Source organism: Lycium ferocissimum, chromosome 10 (genome assembly GCF_029784015.1).
Source record: "Lycium ferocissimum isolate CSIRO_LF1 chromosome 10, AGI_CSIRO_Lferr_CH_V1, whole genome shotgun sequence".
Classification (NCBI taxonomy): domain Eukaryota; kingdom Viridiplantae; phylum Streptophyta; class Magnoliopsida; order Solanales; family Solanaceae; genus Lycium; species Lycium ferocissimum.
In genome coordinates this window covers 27080074-27105859 of record NC_081351.1, presented here as the reverse complement: position 1 = coordinate 27105859, position 25786 = coordinate 27080074, and the positions used below count along the sequence as shown (strand labels likewise).

The 25786-nt window shown below is 36.8% G+C and overlaps 2 protein-coding genes across 2 annotated transcripts; both read left to right on the top strand.

Moving 5' to 3' along the window:
* The first annotated feature begins 254 nt into the window (after positions 1–254).
* On the top strand, positions 255–4683 carry LOC132033110 (uncharacterized). The gene is made up of 6 exons (XM_059422980.1): positions 255–665; positions 1965–2099; positions 2608–2686; positions 2897–2991; positions 3900–4067; positions 4166–4683. Exons 1-6 carry the CDS (start codon positions 323–325, stop codon positions 4324–4326), a joined length of 981 nt encoding a protein of 326 aa, XP_059278963.1. The 5' UTR covers positions 255–322; the 3' UTR covers positions 4327–4683.
* A 4586-nt stretch (positions 4684–9269) lies between these two features.
* Positions 9270–17966, top strand: LOC132033109 (protein FREE1). Its single transcript, XM_059422979.1, has 10 exons — positions 9270–10148; positions 11642–11728; positions 12267–12398; positions 14621–14752; positions 15672–15737; positions 16307–16417; positions 16730–16822; positions 17353–17386; positions 17493–17560; positions 17657–17966. Exons 1-10 carry the CDS (start codon positions 9336–9338, stop codon positions 17732–17734), a joined length of 1614 nt encoding a protein of 537 aa, XP_059278962.1. The 5' UTR covers positions 9270–9335; the 3' UTR covers positions 17735–17966.
* The last annotated feature ends 7820 nt before the right edge of the window (positions 17967–25786 follow it).

Genomic DNA, 25786 nt, shown 5'->3' with positions numbered 1-25786 from the left:
CAATAATTTAATTTCACGAAAAAAAAAACGATTTTCCAATAAAACCAAACAAAGGAGAAAATTTCCTTTCTTTTTTATACCAGCTTCCAAATTCCCGTGACTAGTTCCCCAGTTGCAAAAAGAGAACACTAGTTGGGCCAAGATTTTTCCCGAACGGACGGCTCTGGGGCCCAATTTCCCCCGCTGACGTGGCAAATTATAAACCCTCAGTAAACCCAAAATCGAGTTGTCTACAAACATCCACAAAGGCCAGGCCCATAGATATATACAAAAAATAAAACTCACATTTTCCAGAGATTTTCATAATTCTCAGATCGCCGGAATGAAGAGAGTCAGCCGTATCGCCGCCATATACCGAGCCGTCGACACAACCGGCGCCGTACCGGCGCCGCAACACAGGATATCTACGGCGGCTCAGTATAGCACTACGAGCAATAACAAATCTTCTTTCAGGTCTAACTGGTTAGTATTCAACAATTTGGTGACTGATCTATCTGTTAGAAGAACTGCAGCTCATGCTGTTACTGGAACAATGCTTTTCTCTGTGGCGGCTACAACGTTGACTGAGGAAGTCAAAGCTAAAGAAGCTGTGCCGTTAGAATTACGACCGAAAGAACTTGTTCTTTATCAGTATGAAGCTTGTCCTTTCTGTAACAAGGTTAAAGGTACTCTCACTTTTTTGGCTCTTTGTGGTTTATTTTGTACTTGCTTATTTGTGCTGATGTGACTGATGAAAAAAAATGTGTTAAGTCTTTAGTAAACCAGAAAATTGGATATTTTTGTAAGAAAATCAAGTCTCAACTTTATAATCATTTCCCCCTGGTAGCCTATAGATTTATGGGAAACTTAGATAAATGTATCATCGGCCAGACTTAATTACCGGCAGTAGCCCAAATATACAAAACCTATATGCTGATATGTATACATTATATATATATACAAGGTATTTTTAGGTATAAATATACAAAACCTATACATTTGCTGACTATTTTGTAAACTAGATCACCAAAGGTATTGGCCTTTAATTTTCCCTAGATTTATTAGATAACGGAGAAAAATTACAATATGAAAAAGAAAGCAAGTGAAGGGGAGATTTCTTTGGAACCTCATAGGATTTGTAGTTTAACTACTCTGCAAAGCAAGAGCTATGCTTCCCTTTTTCACTTAGTTGTGCTTGGCCACATATATGCTAAAAAGAATCTCGTATCGGCTTAAGAATTATTTTTTTTCACAAATGGAGTATGGAATTGAGATAGGTGATGGCTGCTAGTTGAGGATAGGTTTTAGACTCGTATGCAACTTTTATTATTGCTATTATTGTTAGTAGTATTAGTAGTATTATTTATATATATTTTAACATATTTTTTACTTTAATTTTATTTATTATGATGATGATATGATACGAGCCTAAATGAAGATGACTATTCATGTATCCGACCACCCTTATTTGGGATTGAGGCGTAGTAGTTGTTGTTGGAGTATTGAATTAAGAACTATTCCTCATACTTGATCCCATACCCCCACTCTAGTGCACATAGCCTATTGAATTCATCTGTCATCTGTTTATAGTTGGAGATAGTTCATTGACAATAAGATCATAATTCTATGGGTGACAAGATTCGTAAATGTTCCTAAACAATATATCTAGCATCTTTAGTTCCCACTAACAAGGTATTCTCTTTCTACAGTATGCTTCACCTCAGTAAAGTATTTAGACATGTTTATATTCTTGGATGGAATTTACAGTCGCTTAACTACTTTTGATTTATTAATATAAAATGTTTTCTTAAGGTTTACTGATTCTTTTTTTGACATTTGACAATTATACCTCTGAATAGTCATTGTGCGTGCTTGTTAACATTTATGTTTCCATCTCTGTGATCCCTTATTTTCTCCCTCCCCCAATTAATTTTTATTAGCTGGTATGCACCATAGTCCTTTACCCTGGAACTTTGTCTTTTCAGCATTCCTTGACTACTATGACTTACCATACAAGATCATTGAGGTCAACCCCATCAGCAAAAAAGAACTCAAGTGGTCTGATTATAAAAAAGTGCCTGTTCTGATGGTTGATGGTGAACAGATGGTGAACTCATCAGGTCTGTGCTATATATTTTCTGATTTCCTGGAATTGCTTGAATTTTTTGTGTGAATTTACTGTTGTTTGCATTGTCACTTAGAAACAGATCCATCTCCAACAAAAAGCTTCACCTTAACTTAAAGAAAAGCAGTAGGAATAACCTTGAATTTACTAAGTGAACTCTTCAACTGAATCTTGTACACCCTATCTGCACCTTTTACTTGTTGAAGACAAGAATAAAAATGTATTGATCATAAGTATGTTATACTTTAGTTTTTATACACAACTAATTGCAAAATGCATCTCGACTGTTAAGTAAAATCAATTGAAATCCTATTCAATTATAAGCTCAAGTGCTCAACTGTGAAGTAAGAATTTGGAGTGACAACTAGATAACTATATCGATGGATGACAATTTTGCATTAATTAAGGATGAATAGAAATGGATTCCAGGACACCTGATTTATACTCATCTCTTTATGGTTACTTCTAAATATTTTTCTTTTGCATTTTTTTGTGGATTATAGATATAATCGATAAATTGTTCGAGAAGGTTCGTTCTGCTGATTCTACCTCTGATGCCGATGAAGAGAGCAAGTGGCGCAAGTATGCACTTTTTTTTTTTTCTTTTTTTTTTTCCATTTATGATAGTTTTATGTCTGCGCCGTAGCATTTTCCTCTCAAGATAAGTGATATTTATTAAGTTATCGAGTCAGTAAGTGATGTAAGAAAGTAGCCTTTTTTTCCAGATGAAGTTTTTTGCTCTTTGTTAGGTACTTGGGTCTTATCTAATGATCGTGATTCTTGCAAATACAGGTGGGTGGATGATCACTTGGTGCACATGTTATCACCCAACATATATAGAAATACCTCAGAAGCTCTTGAATCGTTCGATTACATCACTAGTCATGGTAAGGTTTGATTGCGGTGACCACATGTTAATATTCTGGGGAGAAGATTTTACTATGGTGCTTTTCTTTCTTTCATACTGACAGCTCTGAATTAAAATGTCAAGCGTTCCTTAATTCTACCGTTTGCAGTAACCAGATGATGCATACGAGTCTTTAATTTTTCTAGAAAAAGTCTTGTTTCTTTTTGGTGTTTTATCCATTTTGTAAGTTTTCAGTTAGTTAAGTCGGGGTAAACGATTATAGTTGATGTAGACGATTATAGTTGATGTAAACGATTATAGTTGATGTAGATAATACTTTGCTGCTTCCTAGCTAGTTTTGATGTTGTCCTGCCTGAGAGTATCTATTCTTCTATTACAACATAAGCAGTGTGATTACATCCGTTGTCTTACATTTTGCATTGTAAACTTGGTCTGAAGATTAAAGATGAAAGAATGTGAAATAGAATGCTATTGTTTCATGATATGTATCTGAGGTCACGTCCTCTATAAATTTGGCCAAAGGTTTAGTTGAATTTGTCTTGCTCCTTTATTTCTCCCTTGCAGGTTATTATTCTAATGTATTTAAGTTAGGGTCAATAAAGTATCAGAGCCTAAATCGTAGTGGACACGAGAAAACGTGGAACTTATTCTCAGTCCTTAGACAGATAGTTTAGAGAGTTCTTTGCCTGATTGCCCACGGAGGTTCAATTCTCATATATACTTTTTTTTTGCGTCTACATACTAGCACCTAATAAATGGTTGAGTTTTCTTTGGCTTCCTTTTGATCTTTATTCAACATAGCCTGATTGCAAGTGTTATTCTGTTTTGCGTACCTTTATCTGAGTTAAAGCCTGGGTGTCTTTTCGAGCAATTTTTGTCTGTGGTTTACCTATTGCATAATTCTGATCTTATTTATACTAAGGACAGGTAATTTCAGCTTTACGGAGAGAATAACTGCCAAATATGCTGGAGCCGTAGCGATGTATTTTGTTTCAAAAAAATTGAAGAAGAAATACAATATTACAGACGAGCGTGCAGCCCTGTATGAAGCTGCAGAAACATGGGTTGATGCTCTGAAGGGACGAGATTTTCTTGGTCTGTTGTAACTTCTATGTCAGAACCTATTTGATTGATAATTTTTGCATCAAACCCTTGTCATATATGTGAGCTTTGACTCAATTTCAATCTAACAGGTGGCTCTAACCCAAACTTAGCTGATCTTGCTGTATATGGCGTTTTGAGACCCATTCGCTACCTGAAGTCTGGTAAAGACATGGTGGAGAACACACGTATTGGTGATTGGTACTCTCGGATGGAAAGTGCAGTAGGCGTGTCTTCTAGAATTGAAGCTTGAGTGACATCTATCGGTTAATTGGAAAATCACAAGCAGGAACAATTTTTGAAAGGAGTTGATTACAGTTTTGAGAAAGAATATTACTCTCAAGCTAGTGACAAATTAATATATAAAGGAGGTGCACTTTAACAAATTTTTGGTAGTTAAGGGTACAAAATAAATTTGGATGTGGGTTTGTTTCTATTTTACATTGACTTATTCTTCTGGATGAAAGTTGTATTTGAGGTGTGCTGAGACAAATAATTCTTGCAGTTTGCCACTATTTTGTTGCCAATGTTGTAGACTCGTCACTTTCATGTGCCAATTTTACTACTGATTTGTCCTTCCAGAATACAGTGGGACCTTTTCTCCTAACAATGTTTCTTATTTCTATATTTTGGGTGCTGGGATTTGATATTTACTTCTCCTCCCTATTCTTTTTCTATGAGATGCTTGAAGTTGAGCTAGGATTTAGAATATGAGTATAGTTTTGTTTTCTCAAAAAAAACTTTGAGATGTGCTGACAGACTCATCTTCGATAGTGGCTTATGTAGTGTTTGGCATTCCTACGTGCTCCTTCTTGTTCCCCTACTTAAGAACCCAAAGGTCACCTTTGGATGTATTCATGATATGTAGATGATTATGTTGGATCCTGAACAAAGGCTAGCAGTGACTGAATCATTTATGACTTTTATTTGGCAGGCTCTTACTCGTCATTAGTCATCGTCTCATTTTGAAATCTGGACCAAAAACAGATCTCCATCCTAGGAATTTTGAACTCCAAAGCCATTGTCATTCTCTTGCGTAATTTAGAGTTCTATCAGAGTTTAGCATGCAGGTACGGTATAGTTCCTAAGATTGTTCTATTCATGAGAACTAGATAATTTCTTTTCCTAGTAGAGTTATTTGATATCTGTGTCGGTAGAAAGTAATATGAAAGTCATTCTTTTGACCTTTTTATCTATCTTTAGAAGTAGGGCAAGAGAAAGTCAATATGATAGTTGCTTTGGTTTTCCAACGAGTACTTGATGGAATAATCTGAGAAAACCAACGAGTACTTGGTGGAGTAATCGAGGTGAACGTAAGTTTTATTGTGTCTGCTAGAATCTCGGTGCGATGCTTGAGCATCATGCAAGCTTCTGCTTTGGCGATGTCCACGTGATTACTTCAATGCTTTAGCATGCAGTTCCTCTTATCATACTTTGCACCACTCCGGCGTGCTAGCCTTTTTCATATACTTGAAGATTTTTTGCATTTTCTCCCTACTTCAACTCAAATCATCTCATATTTTGTCCATGACTTTCTACACATGAAGATCCTACAAATAAGATGTGAAGGTCACTTTTTCACTTCTCAAAACTCACCAAAATATAAGGTAAATATATCAAATTGTATATCAAAATGGCTGGTTATCACTCATCCATTTGCTTCTTCCGTTATAAGGTAACGTTAACCAGCTTCGTTCTTCAATATAATCTTGAACTACTTAAGTGTGAAACCTTGAGATAAGTCATGACCTATAGCATTGCATTTCAAATAGGAAAAGATACCAGGAAATTTTACCCAATGATCTTCAAAATGGGTGATCTTTGAACTTTTGGCCTTGGCTTGCCTCATGGACAAACCTTCAAAGTTAAAAGTCGCTTGCCTCATGGACAGACCTTCTAAGTTAAAAGTCAAAACTTGTTATACTTGAAGTTTTGCCTATGAGTCAAGAGGCCACCTCCAAGGTCATTCTTGTAAATCGTACAAAGGAAAATCAAGGATTTTTGGTCCAAGTGACCACCTCATTAAGCTTGAAATGAACCAACCCGTATATATCTAAACCATGAAAATGAAGTTGTGGGATAGCAATACAAGCGTTGTCTTTGCTAGGAGAAGCAGCCTGAATGTTGCACCCTAGATGACGAAAGCCAATTAGTCGAAAGCATCATTAGGTTACGCTCTGACTCGAGTAACATGAGACATGTGGAATTCCATGTGAATCAGCAAGAACCGCCTTGCAAAGTTGAAAACTCATGGTTGACCGATAGCAAAGTAGTACCGTAATGGGAAGGGTGAAAAGAAGCCCCATCTAGGAAGAAAAAAAATGATAAGCTCCCAAACAGAGGGAGTAGCGGGGGCTCTGACCACATGTCTGTTGTAGAGTGTGTTGGCTGCAATAGCTATAATAAATAAGCACTCAAAACAAGAATATGTTCGAGAATCATTAAACAACTCTTTATCAATCTCATCCCCTTTTAATATAAGAAATTGCACGGTTTGTCCTTCAAACGGACTGGTCTTTAATTATTTTTGGTCCTTCTAAGACTTATTTATTAGTAATAGCTACCTTTATTTTTAATTATATTTGGGCTTAATTATTTATCTAGTTTTTGTAATCTCTCTTATCAATCTTTTTTTCAAATATTTTTCTCTCAATGGAATTTACCCCTCTTTCTCTCTCGTTCCATCTCCTAATCCTTTAAATTGATTTTCTTTCACACCAAATTTATTTTCTCCCTCACCCCTCTTTCTCTCTCTCTGTTCCATCACCTACCCTAGATCTTATTTTCTCTTACAAATCGAAGAATCCTTAAGGAACATGGTTATGAAGCTTGAGAGAAAAAAGAGTTCTCGTGGGAAAAAAAAGATACCGAAAGCTTTAATGGAAACAACATGGAAGTTGTAAAAAGACGAAGTTGATATAAGGAAAATGAGTGGCTTACAAGAAAAGCAACTAAGTAACAAATGGGAAAAAGAAAAAAGTTTTATTTTTGATTGAATCTTGTTGAAGAATACACTATGGTTTTGCGAGAGAAATGGAGAAAGACAAAAGCCCGAAAGGTAGTGTGAAGCCAAAAGTGAAAAAAGAGCTCTAACAACGGGTCTGAAAGGACGACAAGAAGTTTATTAACTAGTCCAATTGAAAGTCTTTATCTCCGGATAACGTTCTTTTTGTAGCAATCTGAGATGACTCGCTTCTTTCCCATTAGAACACCATTGATGAGAGTTGTGGAGCTTCATGCCTACCAAGTGTTTGATAAAATGTTTTAGTATATTTCAGTGTATTCTCGTGTATTAACAAACAAGATATTTAGTTTTCCGTATATTTCGGTGTATTTCAAAGATATTATTTCGCTATATATTTCAATGTATTTATCTTTTTTTGTTGTAAATATAGTGAATGTTCCAAATATAGAGCCTATTTTTACTACACTTTGTTTTTACGACTTTTGTATTTCGCTGTATTTCAATGTATTTCTGCATTTTGTATTTCTAATTTATGAAACAATTTCTGATATATTTCATTGTATTCCATTGTATATACGCATACTACAACTTTATATTTCTTAAACAATTAACCATATTTCATTATATTTCAGTGTATATTTTTCTGTATTTGGAAGTTTTTAGATCTTTAGTGATTTTTGAATTCAAAAAGTTTTGATTGTGATAAAAGTTGAGAGAGATTTGTGAGCTTTTATGGAAGAATAACTGTTTTTATGTGATTTATGGGAAGTTTTAAATTGAATCTCATAATTTTTTTTTAATAAAAACCGTTCCATAAATGCCTCGATTTTACTCCGGTGATTTGTGTGAAATATGGTTGATTTAATTTGCTTACTATTTAAAAAGGAAAAGAATATTATGTTCCAAAAATATAGCTTATTTTTTCTCTTAGAATTTTTTTTTAAAAATATGTTCCAAAAATAGAGCCTAAATTTACTCTAACGTGTTTTGTATTTCTTCAGATTTCGTTATATTTCACTCGTATTTCAAAAATGCGAAATACAACCGAAATACAAAGAAAAAGTGCCTACGAATTGTAAATCTTCAAATTGTAGCTATAACTAGTTAGAAGCTATTAAAAGGTAGTTATTTGTGTAAGTTTCACTTAATTTTTATCCTTCAAATGGAATTTATCTGTTTTTCGGGATCCAACACGGATTTAAGGAACTATGCCTTGAGGGACCAAAAAAAGTTAAGGACAAAGCGCCCGTTAACCACAATTCAACCAATTTTGCACGGATTGCCCTTCTTTGGGGTGGTCTTTAAATTTTGCCCCTCATACTTTGATACCCGAGGTTCTAGGTTCGAACCCCGTTCGTGCATAAAATAAAAAAATAATTTCGCCGCCTGATCCAAGAAATAAAAAAAGCACTTTCACTCGAGACATTTTTTTTTTAACTTTTTCAAGGCACACTTTTAGTTAAGGCATACTTTGGTTATGCCTTAATTAAAAGTATACCCCATATCCTTAAGGAAAAAAGCAAAACTAAATTATGCCTTGAGGAAGTAAGCCCTCCGCATAACTTTAGTAAAGGGCAGACTTTGCCTTGAGACATTTTTTTTTTTTTTTTAATTTTAAAGGCACAAAAGGCATGTTCCTTAAGGAAAATTTTTGCCCTAAGGTGCAAAACTAAATTACAGGAAAAGTTATGCCCCTTCGCATAACTTTAGTTTTTCCTTGTCTTGCTTGAGACATTTTTTTTTTTTTTTTTTAATTTATGGTTAGTTAAGCGGGGTTCGAACTAAGGAACCTCATTAGTTTTTCGCGCGAGAGCGCAAACTTAGTTAAGGCATACTTGGGTTATGCCTTAATTGCATAAGGCATAGTTCCTTAAGGAAAAGTTTTGCTCCAGCATAACTAAACTATGTAAAATGCCCCTCCGCATAACTTTAGTTTTTCCTTAAGGAAGTTAAGGCGGACACCCTCCAAAGACCGACCGCGAAATTATTTCTTTATTTTATGCCGGGGTTCGAACCCAAAAATTTATCCAAGCTAAAAAACTTAAAGACCACAAATTGACAAATAAAAAATTTATGAAAATGAAGGGCAAAATTTAAAGACCACCCCAATTCTAAATGAATTGCCCCAATTCAACTATATTTGTGTAAAAAGCCCAAAAAGAGTCCGGCCCAATAAAATACCCGGCAAGCTCAACTGCTTCTCTGTCTTCAATCATTTTCCACATAAACTTCTCAGCAGAGATCACTCACTGATCAGAAAGAAAAAAAAAACTCAAAGTCGTCCCTAAGTCAAGAAAATGCAACAAGGCGATTACAGCACCTCCAATAATCCCTATTACAACAACAACTACCCTAATTCAGCTCCGATCCCATCACCACCTTCATACGCCTCTGCTCCGCCCTTCACCGCCACTTACAACCCTCCTCCTCCTCCTCCTCCTTATACCCACAATCCCGATTTACTCTCCTACAACCCTCCCTCACACTCCTACAACCCTCCACCACAGCCGCCGGCGTTGCAACAGCCTCAGTCCTCCTCTCCCTTTCCTTCATTTGAATCTCACGCGCCGCCGTACCACAATCCACGTCATTCTCAGCCTTATTACGATCAACCCACCCAGGCTACTCCTAATTCTTCGTATCCTTCAGTTTATCCAGCTCCCAATTATGATAATAATAATAATACAGGAAAGTTTGATCAAAATGGACCTTATTTTGATGAACCTGTGGATAACTATGGAAATTATGCTTCGTTGAGAGGTGAATTTGGGGAAAATGCTTATGGGAAACGAACTGGAACTAGTGGATTTGGTAATGATGGTTATGGTGATGGAGTTTTTGCTTATCAAGGTAGTAAAGTAGAACCTTATGGGGCAAGAGGGACTGGTTCAAAGTCGTCGACTTGGTCTTCGTCCAGTTTTGATGATTTTGGGAGGCCAATTGGGTATAATAATTCCACAAAGGATCGTTTATCTACTCCAACTGCGAAGATTGTTAAGGCAATTCCCAAGGTTGATACACAGGAGGATGTAAAAAGTGGTGTGCAAAAGTTCAGGGTGAAGTTATTAGCTGAAAGTGGTGGACAAAGTACTCAAGATGTTCTTTGCCAGGTAGCTCTCTTACACTCTGTTTGGATGGTTGTTACATGTTGTTTCATAATGTATCGCATTATATTAATTGTGTTATATTGTATCGTACAACATTGTTTTAATGAATTGTTACATAATCCCACACATCAACAATTTGAACGATAAACCTACAAGAAAAGTAGGGTACGAGGTAGAGCTACTATAAAAAGGAAGGGTAAAGGATAAAATAGAATTATTAGATAATAGGTGGTGGACAGAGTACCCAGGATGTTCTTTGCCAAGTGAGTCTTGTACTCCCCCCGTTTCAATTTGTTTGTCTTAATTTGACTTTGGCACAAATTTTAAGAAAATAAAGAAAGACTTTTGAATCTTGTGATCTGATATATGCCATGTAAGATATTGGGTGTAAAGAGTTACTAAATATAGAAAGTGACATTCTTTTTTGGAACTGACTAAAAAGGAAAGTAAGACCAACAAATTGAAATGGAGGGAGTACTTGTATTGGATGTCATTGATGATTATCATTACTTGTGCGCAAGTTTTTGATTGGTTGGATTTATGAAGTATCGACATATACTATATAGAACTGGAGAAGTTGTTGTAGTTGGTAAATTTCATATCAGGTGTTTTTGGTATGAAGAAAAAATGTTTTTCTGGGATATGTTTTACTAGAAAGAAAGCATTTTTCAGTGTGTTTGGTTACTTTGGATTACGGGGAATTGGAAATTACATTTTAACCTATCAAAAAAGTAAATCAAAAACATGTTCCACCGAAAGGGCAAACAACTTTCTTCACTTATGGGCGGAAGTCAGTTTCCTTTACGAATATCTCGAACTCTTATTCCATATTACTTGTTTCAATCAACATTTAGAGGTTCTTGAAAACCTTTATTATCAAAATCCTTATAGTACTATTCCTATGCCATTTGTCACCACCTTTATATCTAACCAAAATGATCCTGAACATGGTTTTCTTGTAGAGAACATATTTTAGAGAAAATATTCGCAAGAAAACATTTTTCCCATACAAAAGGTATCTGCATTTTCCAGTTTCATGCCTTAATTAATGTTCGTCTGTTTATTTTGATGATTTCTCTCTTGACCAATTTCAGTGCATGATTTGCTATTATGGTACTTGGCATTCTTTCTAAGAAATTGCCAAATCATCTTGGGCTCTATTATTTCTGAGATTGTAACACCTTTACTATGGATCATAACATGATCTAACATCTTGGGGTCTCAATTCTCGATTCTCGACGCTGCATGATCGGAAAGTTATTATATCCTGTGTGTATTTTTGAGCCACTAAGATAAACAGTATTAAATATATATCATTTTGGTAAAATCTTCTAGTTGTGTTTTGTGCTTCAACAAGGTGGATGCTTCTCTTTTTGATCAGTGTCTGTGCCCTAAATGGGCTTCATGTCTTGGTGCATTATGTATCTCTATCTCTTAGCTGGTCAAGCAAAAAAGCAGCATTTTTAATTTGGAATCCTGCTTGTGGTGCATTTCAGATTGGCTTGGATGGAATCCGCATGTTGGACCCGAGCACTAGCCGGACGTTAAGAATATATCCTCTTGACACGATAACTCGATGTGATGTAAGTGTTTGTTCTTTCCCTCCATGTCCAACCATGTATGATAACACGGTTTAATTATCTTTACCTTCCTGATATGACTATGAAAGAGTTTACTCTTTTTACTAAATGATTAACTGCGCTGAAACTTGAACGTTGAAATTGTTCATTTTGCAACATTGTCTGCTGATAATGCTAGGATGAGGAAGTTTTTAATTTATGGTGGAGAAAGAGATAAGTTTGGAGTTGAGGGCATAAATTGCTACATGCTCAACGTGCAGTAAGAATCTTGTTTTAGAAGTATTTATGGGGTCAGCTTCGACTTTCTTTTAACAGAATGCATAAATACGACTGGAGGATGATAGTTTTGTACATACCAACAAAGGTTTTGTATTTCAGCTCGATAACAGAGTTGTAATTCAAGATTCTGGCTGCACATTGAGAACATGAACAATATAGGCCTTCAACTTCATCAATGCACACTGGATATTGTCTTTTTCTTTGTCCAATTTATTGAATTTTTGCAGAGCATTAATGAAGTTGTTCCGTTTGTCTTGTTTAGAAAACGGATTCATCTACCTTTGCCTTCTGGTCAAAAAGTGCGGTGGATATAGAACCAAGGCGTATCAGACTGCAGTCAAACAGTTACACAACCAGTACCCTTTTAGATACAGTCACGGCTGCAACTGTACAGGTCAAATTTGTCTTTCCATTTTGTGTATATGGGATCTGAATTTGTTTTATCTTTAACAATTTTGTAATTGATGTTTACAACAACTACCCTCAGTCCCAAGCAAGTTGGGATCAATGGCATGAACTCTCACTTCCCATGTCGCCATTTAAGGGCATCTTAATCCAACGTTATACAACAACATCAACATACCCGGTGTAATCCCACAAGTGGTCTGTCCAACGTTATATAACATAAAAATAAAAAGTACTAGAAGTTCTCTACTGAATTATAAATCTCTAACATGACTAATAGACTTATAGGAAATATTGAACCAAAAGTAAACGTAGTAATATGACCAAAATTTAATAAACTAATTGGTATTGTGTGAATTTATCTTTCCTTCCATTATGTATCATTTCTTGCTAGGTCTGCATGGATTCCAAGATATTGTAAGTCATTAGAGAGAATTTCCTTCAATGTGATTTTAGATCTACCCCGTCCCCGTTCAACATTTTCATTCACCATAGTGTCACACCTACAGACCAGTGTGTTTGGAGGTCGATCACCATAGTGTCACACCTACAGACCAAGCCATATCAAGAGACTTTCTTTTTGATGCACAGCCGCTACCCTTGGGGTGCGCACAGGGTAAACCCCCATCCTGTGCAATAGCCCGCAAACCACACAGGAGAGATAACCCGCGCTAGGCAAGCCCCGTGTGACGAGCTCAACATAGAAGGCAAATCCCCTGCTGTCGGCCCCATGCTCAACCAACTGAGCCACCCTTGCGGGTCATACCAAGAGACTTTCTCATTTAATATGTGTGCTACTTGCACCTTTTGTCAAATGTGATCATTTTTACTCTTGTCTAATCTTTTGTGACTGCACATCCATCTGGGGGATATCTGGGATTTTTTTTTGAAGAAGGTGACTGTTGGATTTTGGAGGTCCAACATTTAATCCGATATGCCATTCCTGATCTTATAATTGTTTTGTAGAATTTGTCCACAGAAAAAAAATTTGTCCACTTAGGTAGGTATCCTTCTAGCACATAAAACTCCGGTAGCCCTTTTTATTTTCCATCGTGTATTAATGTTATGTGTAACATCATCATCTTTCATACCATTCTCCCGGAGCCTAGATATTTTGCTTGAAACCATCTCTTTCGTCCTAATAACTTCTCTCAGTTAAAAATCTAGAGTTGCTTCCAAAGGTTATGCCAGTGCTTTGTGAACACGAGATTGATTTTTTTTTCCTTTACATAGGCCGAATGTCTTTCATTGATGTCACACCAAGGCAGTGTACTATATAAGTTCCATCATGTGTACAAGCATTTGTTAGGGTTTCCCAATGATCTAGCCGTCCACATAATACAAAATGCTTTCTCTTTTCTACACCAAAATTACAAATAAACAAGCTAGACGCTTGACTCTAGACAATGTTGTCTCAACTCATACAAAAGTAATACCATTCCTTTTTCATATAAACTAAAAAAGCTAAAGGTACTTTGTCTTTTCGGCCTCTTTCTTTCCTGTTTTTTTTTTTTTTTTTTTGATAAGCTAGGTTAAATTTTATTAATGAAGTACCAAGCTGGTACAGAAATTACAACAGAAAGAGGAACTCAGACCAATCAACCATTACGTGCTTCTCCCTAACAACTCTAGGAACTCAAGATATTGATCCATATCCTCTAACAAGCTCTCCTTACACTAATAGTACAGATACTGGATACACTTGTTTCGGCCTCTTTCTTTCTAGCAACCAAATTGCTTGTCTGCCCGCTTACCAGTAGGTTTGCACTGTTCGGTGCAGGAGTTACATTATGTGAATGCGAGTGCACACACAGAGGAACACATACATCTACTGCTTGCAGATAAAAGAAGGATAACGTCGAGCACTTCAAGCAGTATATGAATTCAGGGTTGGAACTAATAATAAGCAAGGGGGTTCAATTGAATCCCCTTTGTCGGAAAATTATACAGTGCAAATAGGGAAAAAGCAAATATTTTTTGTTATATGTATAAACTGTTGAATCCCCTTGACATAAGGAGTCTAGTCAGTTGTAGAGGGGTTCAAAATTTGCTTTAGGTCAGATGTTCAAATACCAACTAAGGCATTCTAGTAATTTTTTTGAATTCCCTCATAACGTTTCTGGTTCTGCAGCTGTATGCATTCAAACACGCTGGGTGACCAACATGAATTATGTGAACTTCTTGAATTAACTTTTCTTTTTCTTCAAGCAGTTCAAGGAGATGGGTGGAAGAATCAGGTCATCTGAATCTCCAAAGGTGGCTGAACAGCCTACTGAGAAGAAGAAAGGTCTTGCTGATTGGATTAATATAGTGAAGCCTGTCAATGAGGAGAAAGATCACTGGGTAACATGTTTTATTTTATTTGTTTTCGCACACCTCATTTTTACATGATATAAGATGTGTAAGAGTTGAAATGCATCAATATAATGATCAGGTATGGCTATACTTTCTCGTTCAACAAAAAGAAAAAAAAGAATGATTCTTTTTGCCAAACTTTTCTCATCTAATTTCGTATCTATTTTCTCTGTATCTACTTACTTTCTCGCTTAGATGATTTTTGGCTGGTGAGCATCTTCACTTGGTTATTCTGATTGAGCTGTATTTCCTCTCTCCAGTTTCTTAGATCTATCCAAGCGGACCTGATTTCATCTAATTGTTCTTTTCAATATTTTAAGCTTTCCTATTTGCTTTTCAGTATAGATGCACATTCAAGTGTATAGTGATTGGAACTCATGTCTGGTCCACTTCAAATTTACCTGAAGTTGTTTTCGGTAATTGTAATATTCTTCTGTAATTCATACTATGTTGCTCGGATTCTCCAAAAATGTTGCCACACCCATATCAGATCCTCCAAAAATAGACTACTTTTGGAGGATCAGACGCGCACCCGTTGACATTTTCGAAGAGTCCGAGCAACATAGAATTCATGTACTTCTAAAAGAAAATCTGTTAAATAATGTTCATAAGTTGCCAAAAGAGAAGGTTTTAGTCCTCGGCTCATTACTTGCTGTAAATATTGGAGAGAATCAGAAGGATTCCGCTGTTTAGTTCATAAATGGGTTTTTATGCTAATTTCTTGTCTGTGTTGCTTATCTTTCTCCAGAATTTTTATGACCAGCTGAATCGAGGTTTAATGAGACGTGTGCTAGCATGCATATGCGTGTTAGAATACTCTACTTTTAATGTTAATTAGGTGGTGGAAAGTTACGTCATTTTATGGTAGAACCATTAATTTTTCATTAACTCATTACCATTTTGTCAGGTTCCTGATGAAGCAGTTACCAAGTGCACAGCTTGTGGATCAGCCTTTAATGCTTTTGTGCGCAAGGTATGTGTTGTCTTTACAGATATTAGTTCTTCTTGCTTGCACTTTGTTTCATATAAAATTGGGAGGGGGGTGGACTTGTTAATTTGTTTCCCCAAGGAGAGTTATTTGTTATTGCTTGTTTGCTAAAACAATAATAGAACTAAAAGAAATACCTCCTACGCTTGTCCAGAAGTTATTTCTACTTTTGATAACTTCACGAGGGTTGAAATTGCAGTTGTAGCCCTGTGGAGGAGTGGCCCTTACCCATCTTCTTTTGCTTTCTGATAAAACTGTATAATAGCTCCTTCCCACTTGCTACTCTTTCCTCTTTCAACTGTAATCAAATATAGGTTATCCTGATTTTTTGTTGCTTAATCTCTCTCCCCAACTACCTTTCTGAAAACGGAAAAAAAAAAAAACCTCTTGCAACCACCCTTCAAAGAGTAGGTAAAAAGAAAAAGAAAAATATGGAAAAAATTGTTGATACATTTCTTGTTGTGCATTGCTTTATGCTTTGCATTATTTTTGAATGTTTAGGGAGCTGAAACACTGAAAATACAAGAGGAATGACATTTAGATTTTGTTTTCAGCATCACTGTCGGAATTGTGGAGATATTTTCTGTGACAAATGCACTCAGGGAAGAACTGCACTGACAGCTGATGAGAATGCACCAGTTGTCAGAGTTTGTGACCGATGTATGGTATGCATCAACTACCACCTGCACCTTTTATGACTGCCTTTTTTTTCCATTCCCAATTCTGTTTTTGACTTTTTGGTCTGGCCCCCTTTTCTAAATAAGTTATCTTTTGGGGTTAAAAAGGAATTCTTCTTAAGCCTTTGTTCCTACTTCCTTTTTGATATTTTTTCTTTTGGTTACTTCCTTCAGAGAGAATAATAGTAATGATTTATTTTCCATTACAAATGCGCAGATCATGTGGTCACTAAAAATTGCTACGTTGTCAAAGATATCCTAGTTTCATTTTGTTATCTACATCTCATGGCTTTCCTTCAGGCTGAGGTTTCTCGTCGGTTAAGCAGCGCAAAGGAAACTGTCAATAGATCAACTGGATTACAAAGTCATGAAGACCTTGCCAAGAAGCTTCAGGTGGTTTATTATTTGAATTTTCCTCACTCTATGCTTTAATATACCAGCAGAAACAGACTATAACTGCATATTCTAACTCATTCTTTCACATATATGATTGCTCTCTGTAATTTAGGAACCAAAAAAAAAAAAAAAAGGGCTAACTTTTCCTCAGCTTTTGTTATATGCATAAAGAGGTTTTATATTAATTACTCTGGCGACCTTTCAACTTTTTATGCGTAAATCGAACTAAATAAAGTATCACATCTAATTCAAAATTCGACCTGTATGATGGGCACTATGCCTTGGTAATGCTTTTCAGTGTGGTATATAGTTTCTACTGTTCTAGTTTAGAGTCTTGCATCTGCTACTTTATTCTAGTGAATGATATTCATCAATTTGATGGCAAGCAAATGGTTAAGTACTAAATTCAATTTAAAAAGTGGGCACTCCTTTTAACTTGATTATAGTATTCGTTTACACAATGCTATAATGTTTGCTTATGCATTGCTGAACTAAGTTTGACGTTTAAATCTGCTTGTTATTTTCAGGAGGAGATGGAGAGAAACCGAAGAGGATCATCTGGCAAGTGTCATCTGCTGAAATACTTATGCTCCGTACTTAGTATTCAATAATGAGCTAATTTTTTATGGAGTTTGTCTGCTTGCTCATAAAGTTTTTCCGGTTTCAGGGTCTAGACAAGATCGTTCGGGGAGGATGAAAGAGGTTGCGTGCCCTACTTGTACAGTACATTTGCAGGTTAATGATCTAAGCCTTAACCTATTTGAAATGTTGAAGAGCTTAAACCACGGTTCACATTTTGTATAACCACTAATTCTACGATGCAAAATGCAGGTTCAAGTTCCGAGCTCTGGTTCAGAGACTATAGAATGTGGGGTTTGCCAGCATCCTTTCCTCATTAGCTCGCACTGATTTTGATGTCTTTTGTCAATGGAAGGAAGGATTGCAAACTCTTTTCTGGTTTTGTGTGTTCTCATATTTTGTGCATCTGTGAATATTCGGATTGTTTGTGACGTCTTTGGTTGGTTAGTTGATCCCTTTGTTTCCGCGAAAGGCAATTTGCCCATTTGATTTATATTAGCGGGAAGAAATCCAACGCTTGCTTCCTTTTCTTTTTTCTTTTTATGGAGAAACTTTAAATTAATTTCATTCCTTTTTAAATTAATTTGATTCCTTCAACTCCTTCCCGCCATTTTTTTTTCCAGTGTAATGTAAGATGTGAAAAACAAAAGGCTAATAAACAAGGAAGATAGCACATTTTTCGAAATTACACAAAGCATTTTCTTCATCCTTGGTTCATCAAACATGTACTTCAAGCATGTAATTCTTCCGCAAACAGTACTTATACAGAATAGACTGGATGAGTTTGAGCTCGGTAATGAAATTGCTTTGAAAGGAGTGCTTTCTCGCAAAATAGAAATTTCCAAACGCGAATTCTAAAAGGCTATAATCTTCTTTATCTAATAGCCTTAATAGTGAAGGGCTGGCATAAACTACTACTTTTGCTGCTTATCGCTCTAAGCTGTATATAATTATTTGCTAGGGAATTGATCCCTATAGATTATAGGCTCTTTGTATAGTTGGGGATCCACTATCCTTTAGACTGTGCTGGCACTAACTAGCTTAGGTCTTTTTAATTTGGATGCATTTTAACTTTTTCTCGTTAGTTAGTTAATTTGTATCTTCTTGTTCGGAGGTAAGGTCATGACCCTCTGCTCGTAACTTTGACTTTATCTATTACTCTCTCTGTCTCAATTTATGTGATACGCTTTTCTTTTTAATTCATCCCAAAAAGAATGATACATTATTATATTTATCATTAATTTAACTTAAAATTTTCCTTTTTACCCTTAATGAAATAATTTACAACAATACAAATATCAAATATCTATAGTTTGTTGTAGATCACAAGCTTCAAAAGTTATTTTTTTCTTAAACTCCACGCTAGGGGTGGCAAATGGGTGGGTTTGGTTGGATTTGGTTTGGTTGAAAATGGTTTGAACAAAAATAGGTTGGGTTTCAAACAGTGGCGGACCTAGGATTTTTATCAAGTGGGTTTAATATATAAGAAATATATAAACAACACTGTATATACATATATATTTTTTAAAAACAGATTAAATATACATGTATATACAATGTTATTTTTCAATGAAGTGGATTCATATGAACCCACTTGAAACCACATAGGACCGCCCCTGGTTTCAAACCGCCCATATTTTATGTGAGTAAATATGAGTTGGGTGATAAATGGCTGGGTTGGTTATGGGTTAATCCATATTATACAAGTGAAATATTATTTCAAGTGTATGTTTATAATTTTTTTCTTTTGTCAAGTTAAATTAATTTTTTCATATAAATTTCAGGGGTGAAGGGTGAGGGTGGGGGGTCGTGGAGGGGGTGGGATGGGGGTAAGAATTTTTTTTTTTCATTTCTATTAATTTTTTTATAAAAGTAAAATATATGAAATTGATTTTTTTGGGAGTGGTGGGGGGGGGGGGGGGGGGTGGAGGTAGGGGGATGGGGTGGGGTGTCACGCCCCGAACCATGGCCTGGGCGAAACACGGCACTCGATGCCTTACTGCATGTGACCGAGCGAACCACATGGCTTGCTGAATCATCACGAGGCACAACATGAGCGAATATAACGTGAATGCGTGATGAGCCTTTATAAAACGTAATAAGTCATAATACTTAATAAAATTACTTGTTTAAACATGAGTGCGGAAATAACATGAATGAGCCAAAATGGCTATACGACTCGAAAAGTCCGACATAACATAACTGACTTGTCTAGTCTATGAAACCTCTATCATGAGTCTGACCATAAAACATGCTTGCTGGGACAAGGCCCTCAGCATACCTTAGATGCATAACTAATCATAAAACAAAAGTTAACTAAACCCCGAATGAGATGGGGCTCACCAATAAGCTGATACGAATGCCGGCCCCATCGAGCGTATGTGTCGTCCCGTATATCGCACTGCATCGTGAAATGCGGGCCCCCGGCAATAAAGGGGACGTCGGACATCGAATGTTGGATACCGGTATGTAAAGCAACCGAAAGAAATAACATGGGACATGGAATAACATGATAAACGAACCGAAAACTCGGGATACGAGCATGAGCATGAGTACGTATATATATAACATAAGTAAAACATGATAAGTAGGGAGAGCATTTCATAAACTGACATGTGATATCACCACGTGGGTACGTGGAGTCTGGTCCTCGCCGCGACCAGCAGAGCCCTCATACCTTGCCAGGGTATAAGATGGTATCGTGCCTGATGGATCCATTCAGTGTAAAATTAAGGTATCATCCTATCTGGGCGGAGCGATCCTTGTCCTACGGTGGCTACATAGTTTCAGGCTATCTGAGCCTTCTCGGTAATTCGTGCAACTCCCAAAACATGAACATAATATAGTTGGCTAAGAAGCCCATGATTTTCGTGAATTAACTTGTACTTGTCTTGTAATCATGATTTCACGAAATAACTTGTAAACATGGTTTCATGAAATAACTTGTAAACATGGTTTCATAAAATAACTTGTATTTAGCATGTGTGTATCTTGAGTCATGGTATGAACATAGTTATAAAATACAATTGCATGAAAATTTGTAGACATATAGGATATTCATGAAATAAGCATTTTTATTCAAAAACATGCATACGCAAGAACCCATGGAACACAAGATATGGGTTTTCATAGATTACGGACAGATTCTCAATAATCATAATGAGTATCAAGAACACAATGATAGAATAATAGCAACTCAAACATAATATAGTCATAGACATGGACCTAGGGTTATCATAAGCATAGTATAGAATAGAAACCCTAGTTTTGTAAAGTTTCATGCTTTATGGATTAGGAGGCGTGGGGAAGAAACAATGATGTTACCACACGTAGATAGTAACTCTACATACCTTAGTCGCTCCAAAACTTGAATTAAAGACTTGAACTTTGAAGAGGATTTCCAAAATCTTGAATTCTTGAACCTTGAGATGGGTTTTCTTGAAAACCCTATGTTAAGAATGATGGATTCTTGCTTAATGATCATGAACGTATGTTGGAATTGACTTGGATTGCATGGAATAGGCTTACCTTGAAGTTTCTTGAAGGTTGGGAGAGAAGAGCTTAGTCCTTAGGGCTTGAGAGACTTCTTTAGGGTTCTTTACCTCAGAAAAATTGGTTTAAAACGAAGTGGGAATGAATATAACGAAATTTGGCTCTTAAAACGTCGTGGTCGGTGCGCGGTGCGCAGCTGGAGGTTACTTCGCGCGGTGATCGCGCGGAAGGCGATAACTGCGCCTCGCGCGCGCGATCGCGCAAAGACTTCGCGCGAGTAAAACGGGTATAACCCATACGTAGCTCCGTTTGAGCTCCCATATATATGGTTGGAAAGGTATTTCAAAGGCCTACGACTTTCATGTCTTGAGATTTCTCAGATTCCTAACTTAACTACCCGAAAAGCGGCCATAAGTACAACTGTCTCGTACTTAGACGAATTTAGAAGGCCTTAAGAACTTCACTTTTTGGTTTGACTTCAAAACACCGTTTATCACCGAATGGATTCATATAGCTAAAATATGATCTTTATACTAGTTTCATACGTTCACATCTAACTCGGATTTACGGGATATTACCGATATGGTTTAGTATGAAAGTACGAGGTGTTACAATATCTCCTCGGGGATCATTCGTCCTCGAATGATGGGTCGTGGTTAAGATTGGGACTGGACATGGCTTGAATACTTGAACATGAAGGAAACATGACATAAAACATAAGAGCTTGATATGGTTACGTGGGAACATGGTCATGAATCATGAGAACTGAATACGTGATTACATGGAAACATGTACTTGGGGAACATGAAACTGAGTAGCGACTACATGAATGAGAATCATGAAACATTTGTCCTCGATTTGTGACTAGTGGTTAAGAATCGCTACTAACTGGAATCTACAAAATTTATGGCAGGACTTCCTTCATAATGGTCGGACCCTCACGACATTTCTCAAACGCCCGCCAAATAACTAAAGTACCAACACACAACTCACATAGCATCTTAATACGCATGATGTGACATAACGTGACTCTTTGAATCTTGAATGTAGCTAATATAAATATTGAGCTAGCTTGAACACACGAATATTGGTTGAAGGATTACATGATTACTATACATGGGGTTTGGAAGAAATGCGTAGGCACGAATGACATGAGTACTGGAAATAGGCATGAACATGACATGATTACCTGGGCGTGAGATGTATGACGTGGGACATAAATACACGAAGACTGGATGACATGAATACATGAGTGCTAAACTGTCATGAGATACGAATACGTGTGAAAATGGATATCGTAACATGGAATCTGGATGTCGAAACATGATTGTTACAACATGTGGGTTGAATACTAAGCGCGTGTAGGATTTGGATACTTAGAGACTTAATCATAGACGCTCGTATGTCACCATGGTAATATGAGATAGGAATATGACTTAGGCTTTGAATATAAGCGCAACTCGGTGTGAATGCGACAGACTTAAGTCATATAACAAGAATATGATCCTAACATAGGTATTCATAAAGCTCTAGCATAGGCATGACATCAATACGTCTAATCTGAGTAGAATACTCCTAAGATAAGCACCATAGGGTGCAGGAAAGGAACTCTTGTTTGCTCTAAAACATAGATGGGAATACCGTGGCATACCTTGCTTATTATCGTGAGCGGATCATAAAGGATTGAGAGTAAGGAATCATTCAATAGTATCATAGGAGACACTTCGTCTTAGAACATAAACATGGAATACGTACATCAAACGGAAGGACGAAACATGGAACATACATGGAAACGGGATTAACACGAATACGTGAGTAGATGACATGGGACATGGGTACATGAAAAACATGGCATTTACATGAAAGTACACGCATACCATGGCGTATGGACTTCGAGTTCCGAAAGCGTTGAAGTAAGACTACGGTATAAGTGTGACTCGATGAAGCACAATTTGTAGGCTTCACTCTTCGAGTCGAGACATAGGGTATGGATAGAACATTACCTTTAGAACTTAGATATACCGAAGAATAGGTCATGGTTCAACATAGCTTACTCTTATCACTATGAGTAAACGCCTTATTATAAATAAGGTTCATGAAAGAATGGATTATAGGCATGAATAATTTGTTCCTCGAGCATCTAAGACATGGGTAGGAATTCACCCTGAACATAACAAGGCATAGATACCTAGCGAAAAAAGATAAGTGGCATCCTTGTGCCAAGTCACGAGATGGTTTAAAACATTAGCCAGCAGAAACATAAGCACAAATTACATAGAATCACGGGCAGACATCCATCTTGATTCACCTTCATCATTATCTAACAACATCATTGTTACGATACCGCTATAAGTGGGATGCATAAAGAAATGGATCGGGGGTACGAGTATGTGGTAAATATGGATAACATAATCATGTGGGTCAAGATCATCATCAGATTTGAAAAGCACCTAGATGCTAGAACATGGACACGAGTATAAAAGCACGATGAATACGTGGGACACGAGTGCGGTAACTTTGATACGAGTACAACTCGATGTGCAAAACATGAAAGAATATTTCTTTTGCATGGATTACTATCATTATGGAGTCTTGGTTCTCGAATTATAAGCATGGAGTGTAAAACGCTAACTGGGCATGAAATAGGTACGAAAGGCACGACGTAAGAGAGTACGTTCGGGCATTAGTACCGCGTAGCACATGAATTACTCGGAATTGGAACCGTTATACCCTTAAAAACCCGCTATTCGATCTAGAACTTTATCTCATAACATAATTACCTAGTACTTGATCTCAACGGTATGACAAAAATCGCATTCTACGCACCTTATCTTGGCTACATGAAATCGTGATCCCGTGACATAATCTCCTTAACCTATCAACTTACAAAACACATAATCTATATCGGCACCTTATCGCACGATCTCCCTTAGTTCAAAAAGTCGACGTTTAAAGCTCGTGGATCTCTCGAGTTAGCGTTAAGTGGTCATCTAGTGGTTCTCGCTAATTTCCTCTAAAAAATACCGAAGACTCATTTCTCTCGCTTTTACTTAAAGCAAGTCTTACTTACCGGGAAAACTCGGATTACTTAAATGAACGGGTTTCTAATGTACATAATCGGCATACTAGTTTTGTCTCTACCTTGAGGAAAATTCTTTTTCGATAACTCTAAAGGCTCTTCTCCCGTAGCTTGCTTTCTTACTACTTAGATGGTTTTCTTCTTTCACCAATTTATATACCTCAAATTTAACTTAAAACCCTGGGTTCTAACACGCCTTCTGTACTCGCAGTAGCTATCCACTTAGTAGTGCTAACTTGACTAAGTAACTCAAATCGTACTTCTACTAACTCTGTAAAATTTCTAATTCATCGTATCTATTCAAACTTACTCGCTATGCTTCTCGTTAACCACTTGCTAGCATCATATTCTCTAATTCTTCTCTCGAGTACTAAAGTGAAGCATAAGGTTATTTCTAACTTTTCCTCCTTATCTCGACTCTATTCTCGGGGTTGTATACTATCTTCTCGAACCATAGACACGGATCACACAGAAATTTATCTGTCTCAAACAAGGAATTGGAATAACTAACCCCAAACTCCCTATACACTTTCAAAATTATATCATACTATACACATCAGGGATAAATACTTAATCACATAACCTAAGAGGGAATTGTCATATCTTTTATCTCATAGTAATAGCTGCTTCTTGTAGTAACTTACTAACATCATACTTTCTAGGTCTGATCCGAATAAGCTTAAGTAATTTAAAACTAACCTACCAAAAAAATTCAATATCGTCTGCTCGTGATTTTCTTATCGCATCAATCCCTTCCTAGTCATGTACATAGATCATATGGAAAAAATGTATATATCCTTAAAAAAGTCAAGACTTTCTAGTATTACAGGTGGTTGCTCTTAGGCTATTTCCTGCTCAAAACTACCGTGGACAATTTATGATTCTTTGCCTAATTTCATAACATGTTACTCTGTAGGTCTTAAATCTCGAACTATCATCCTTATACCGTAGCTCCATGGTCGATAATCCAAATAACTTATTCGTAAGGTATATAACTTACGTGTACCGCCATGCCGAAACTTGTTTTTAAAATGGTACTAAAACCCGATAAACACACCACGCACTATTTGGCAAGTCTTGGGTCTCGAATTTCTTCGCCGCTTACACATTTGATACGTTCAGAATTCGATAAAAAAAAATGTTACGTACTGCTCTAAACTGCATGACACGAATTAGAATAATTCCTGATGACTCCATATGAAAGCAATACATCGATAAGGATTGGATTTACATCATCCTCATCCATTGAGACGTGGCATATTCGGTAGAATGGGAAACAACACACGAGTCCGAGTGATTTCGAGAACATAGTCTATTGCACGATCTAGAGTTAAAAGAAGTCGAGACAATCTTAAATGTCTTGACGGTCAATCGTTTATACGCGCGGGCGCCACACACATATAAAAGTGACCCCACCGGACACGGTTTTGGCATAGACTCCCTAAGACACTTGAACCTGTGGCTCGATACCAAGTTTTGTCACGCCCGAACCATGGTTCGGGCGAAACACCCCGCACTCGGTGCCTTATCGCATGTGACCGAGCGAACCACATGGTTGCCGAATCATCACGAGGGCACAACATGAGCAATATAACGTGAATGCATGATGAGCCTTTATAAAACGTAATAAGTCATAATACTTAATAAAATTACTTGTTTAAACATGAGTGCGGAATAACATGAATGAGCCAAATGGCTATACGACTCCGAAAGTCGACATAACATAACCGACTTATCTAGTCTATGAAACCTCTATCATGAGTCCGACCGTAAAATATGTCACGGGGACAAGGCCCCAAAGATACCTTAGA

Excerpts from the sequence above, each read along its gene's own strand:
- LOC132033110 (XM_059422980.1), top strand. The coding sequence starts at position 323 with ATGAAGAGAGTCAGCCGTATCGCCGCCATATACCGAGCCGTCGACACA. Across the intron at positions 2,100-2,607 it reads ACAGATGGTGAACTCATCAG|ATATAATCGATAAATTGTTC; the intron begins GTCTGTGCTATA and ends TGTGGATTATAG. Across the intron at positions 4,068-4,165 it reads GAAGGGACGAGATTTTCTTG|GTGGCTCTAACCCAAACTTA; the intron begins GTCTGTTGTAAC and ends TCAATCTAACAG.
- LOC132033109 (XM_059422979.1), top strand. The coding sequence starts at position 9,336 with ATGCAACAAGGCGATTACAGCACCTCCAATAATCCCTATTACAACAAC. Across the intron at positions 12,399-14,620 it reads TCACGGCTGCAACTGTACAG|TTCAAGGAGATGGGTGGAAG; the intron begins GTCAAATTTGTC and ends TTCTTCAAGCAG. Across the intron at positions 16,418-16,729 it reads GAGTTTGTGACCGATGTATG|GCTGAGGTTTCTCGTCGGTT; the intron begins GTATGCATCAAC and ends GCTTTCCTTCAG.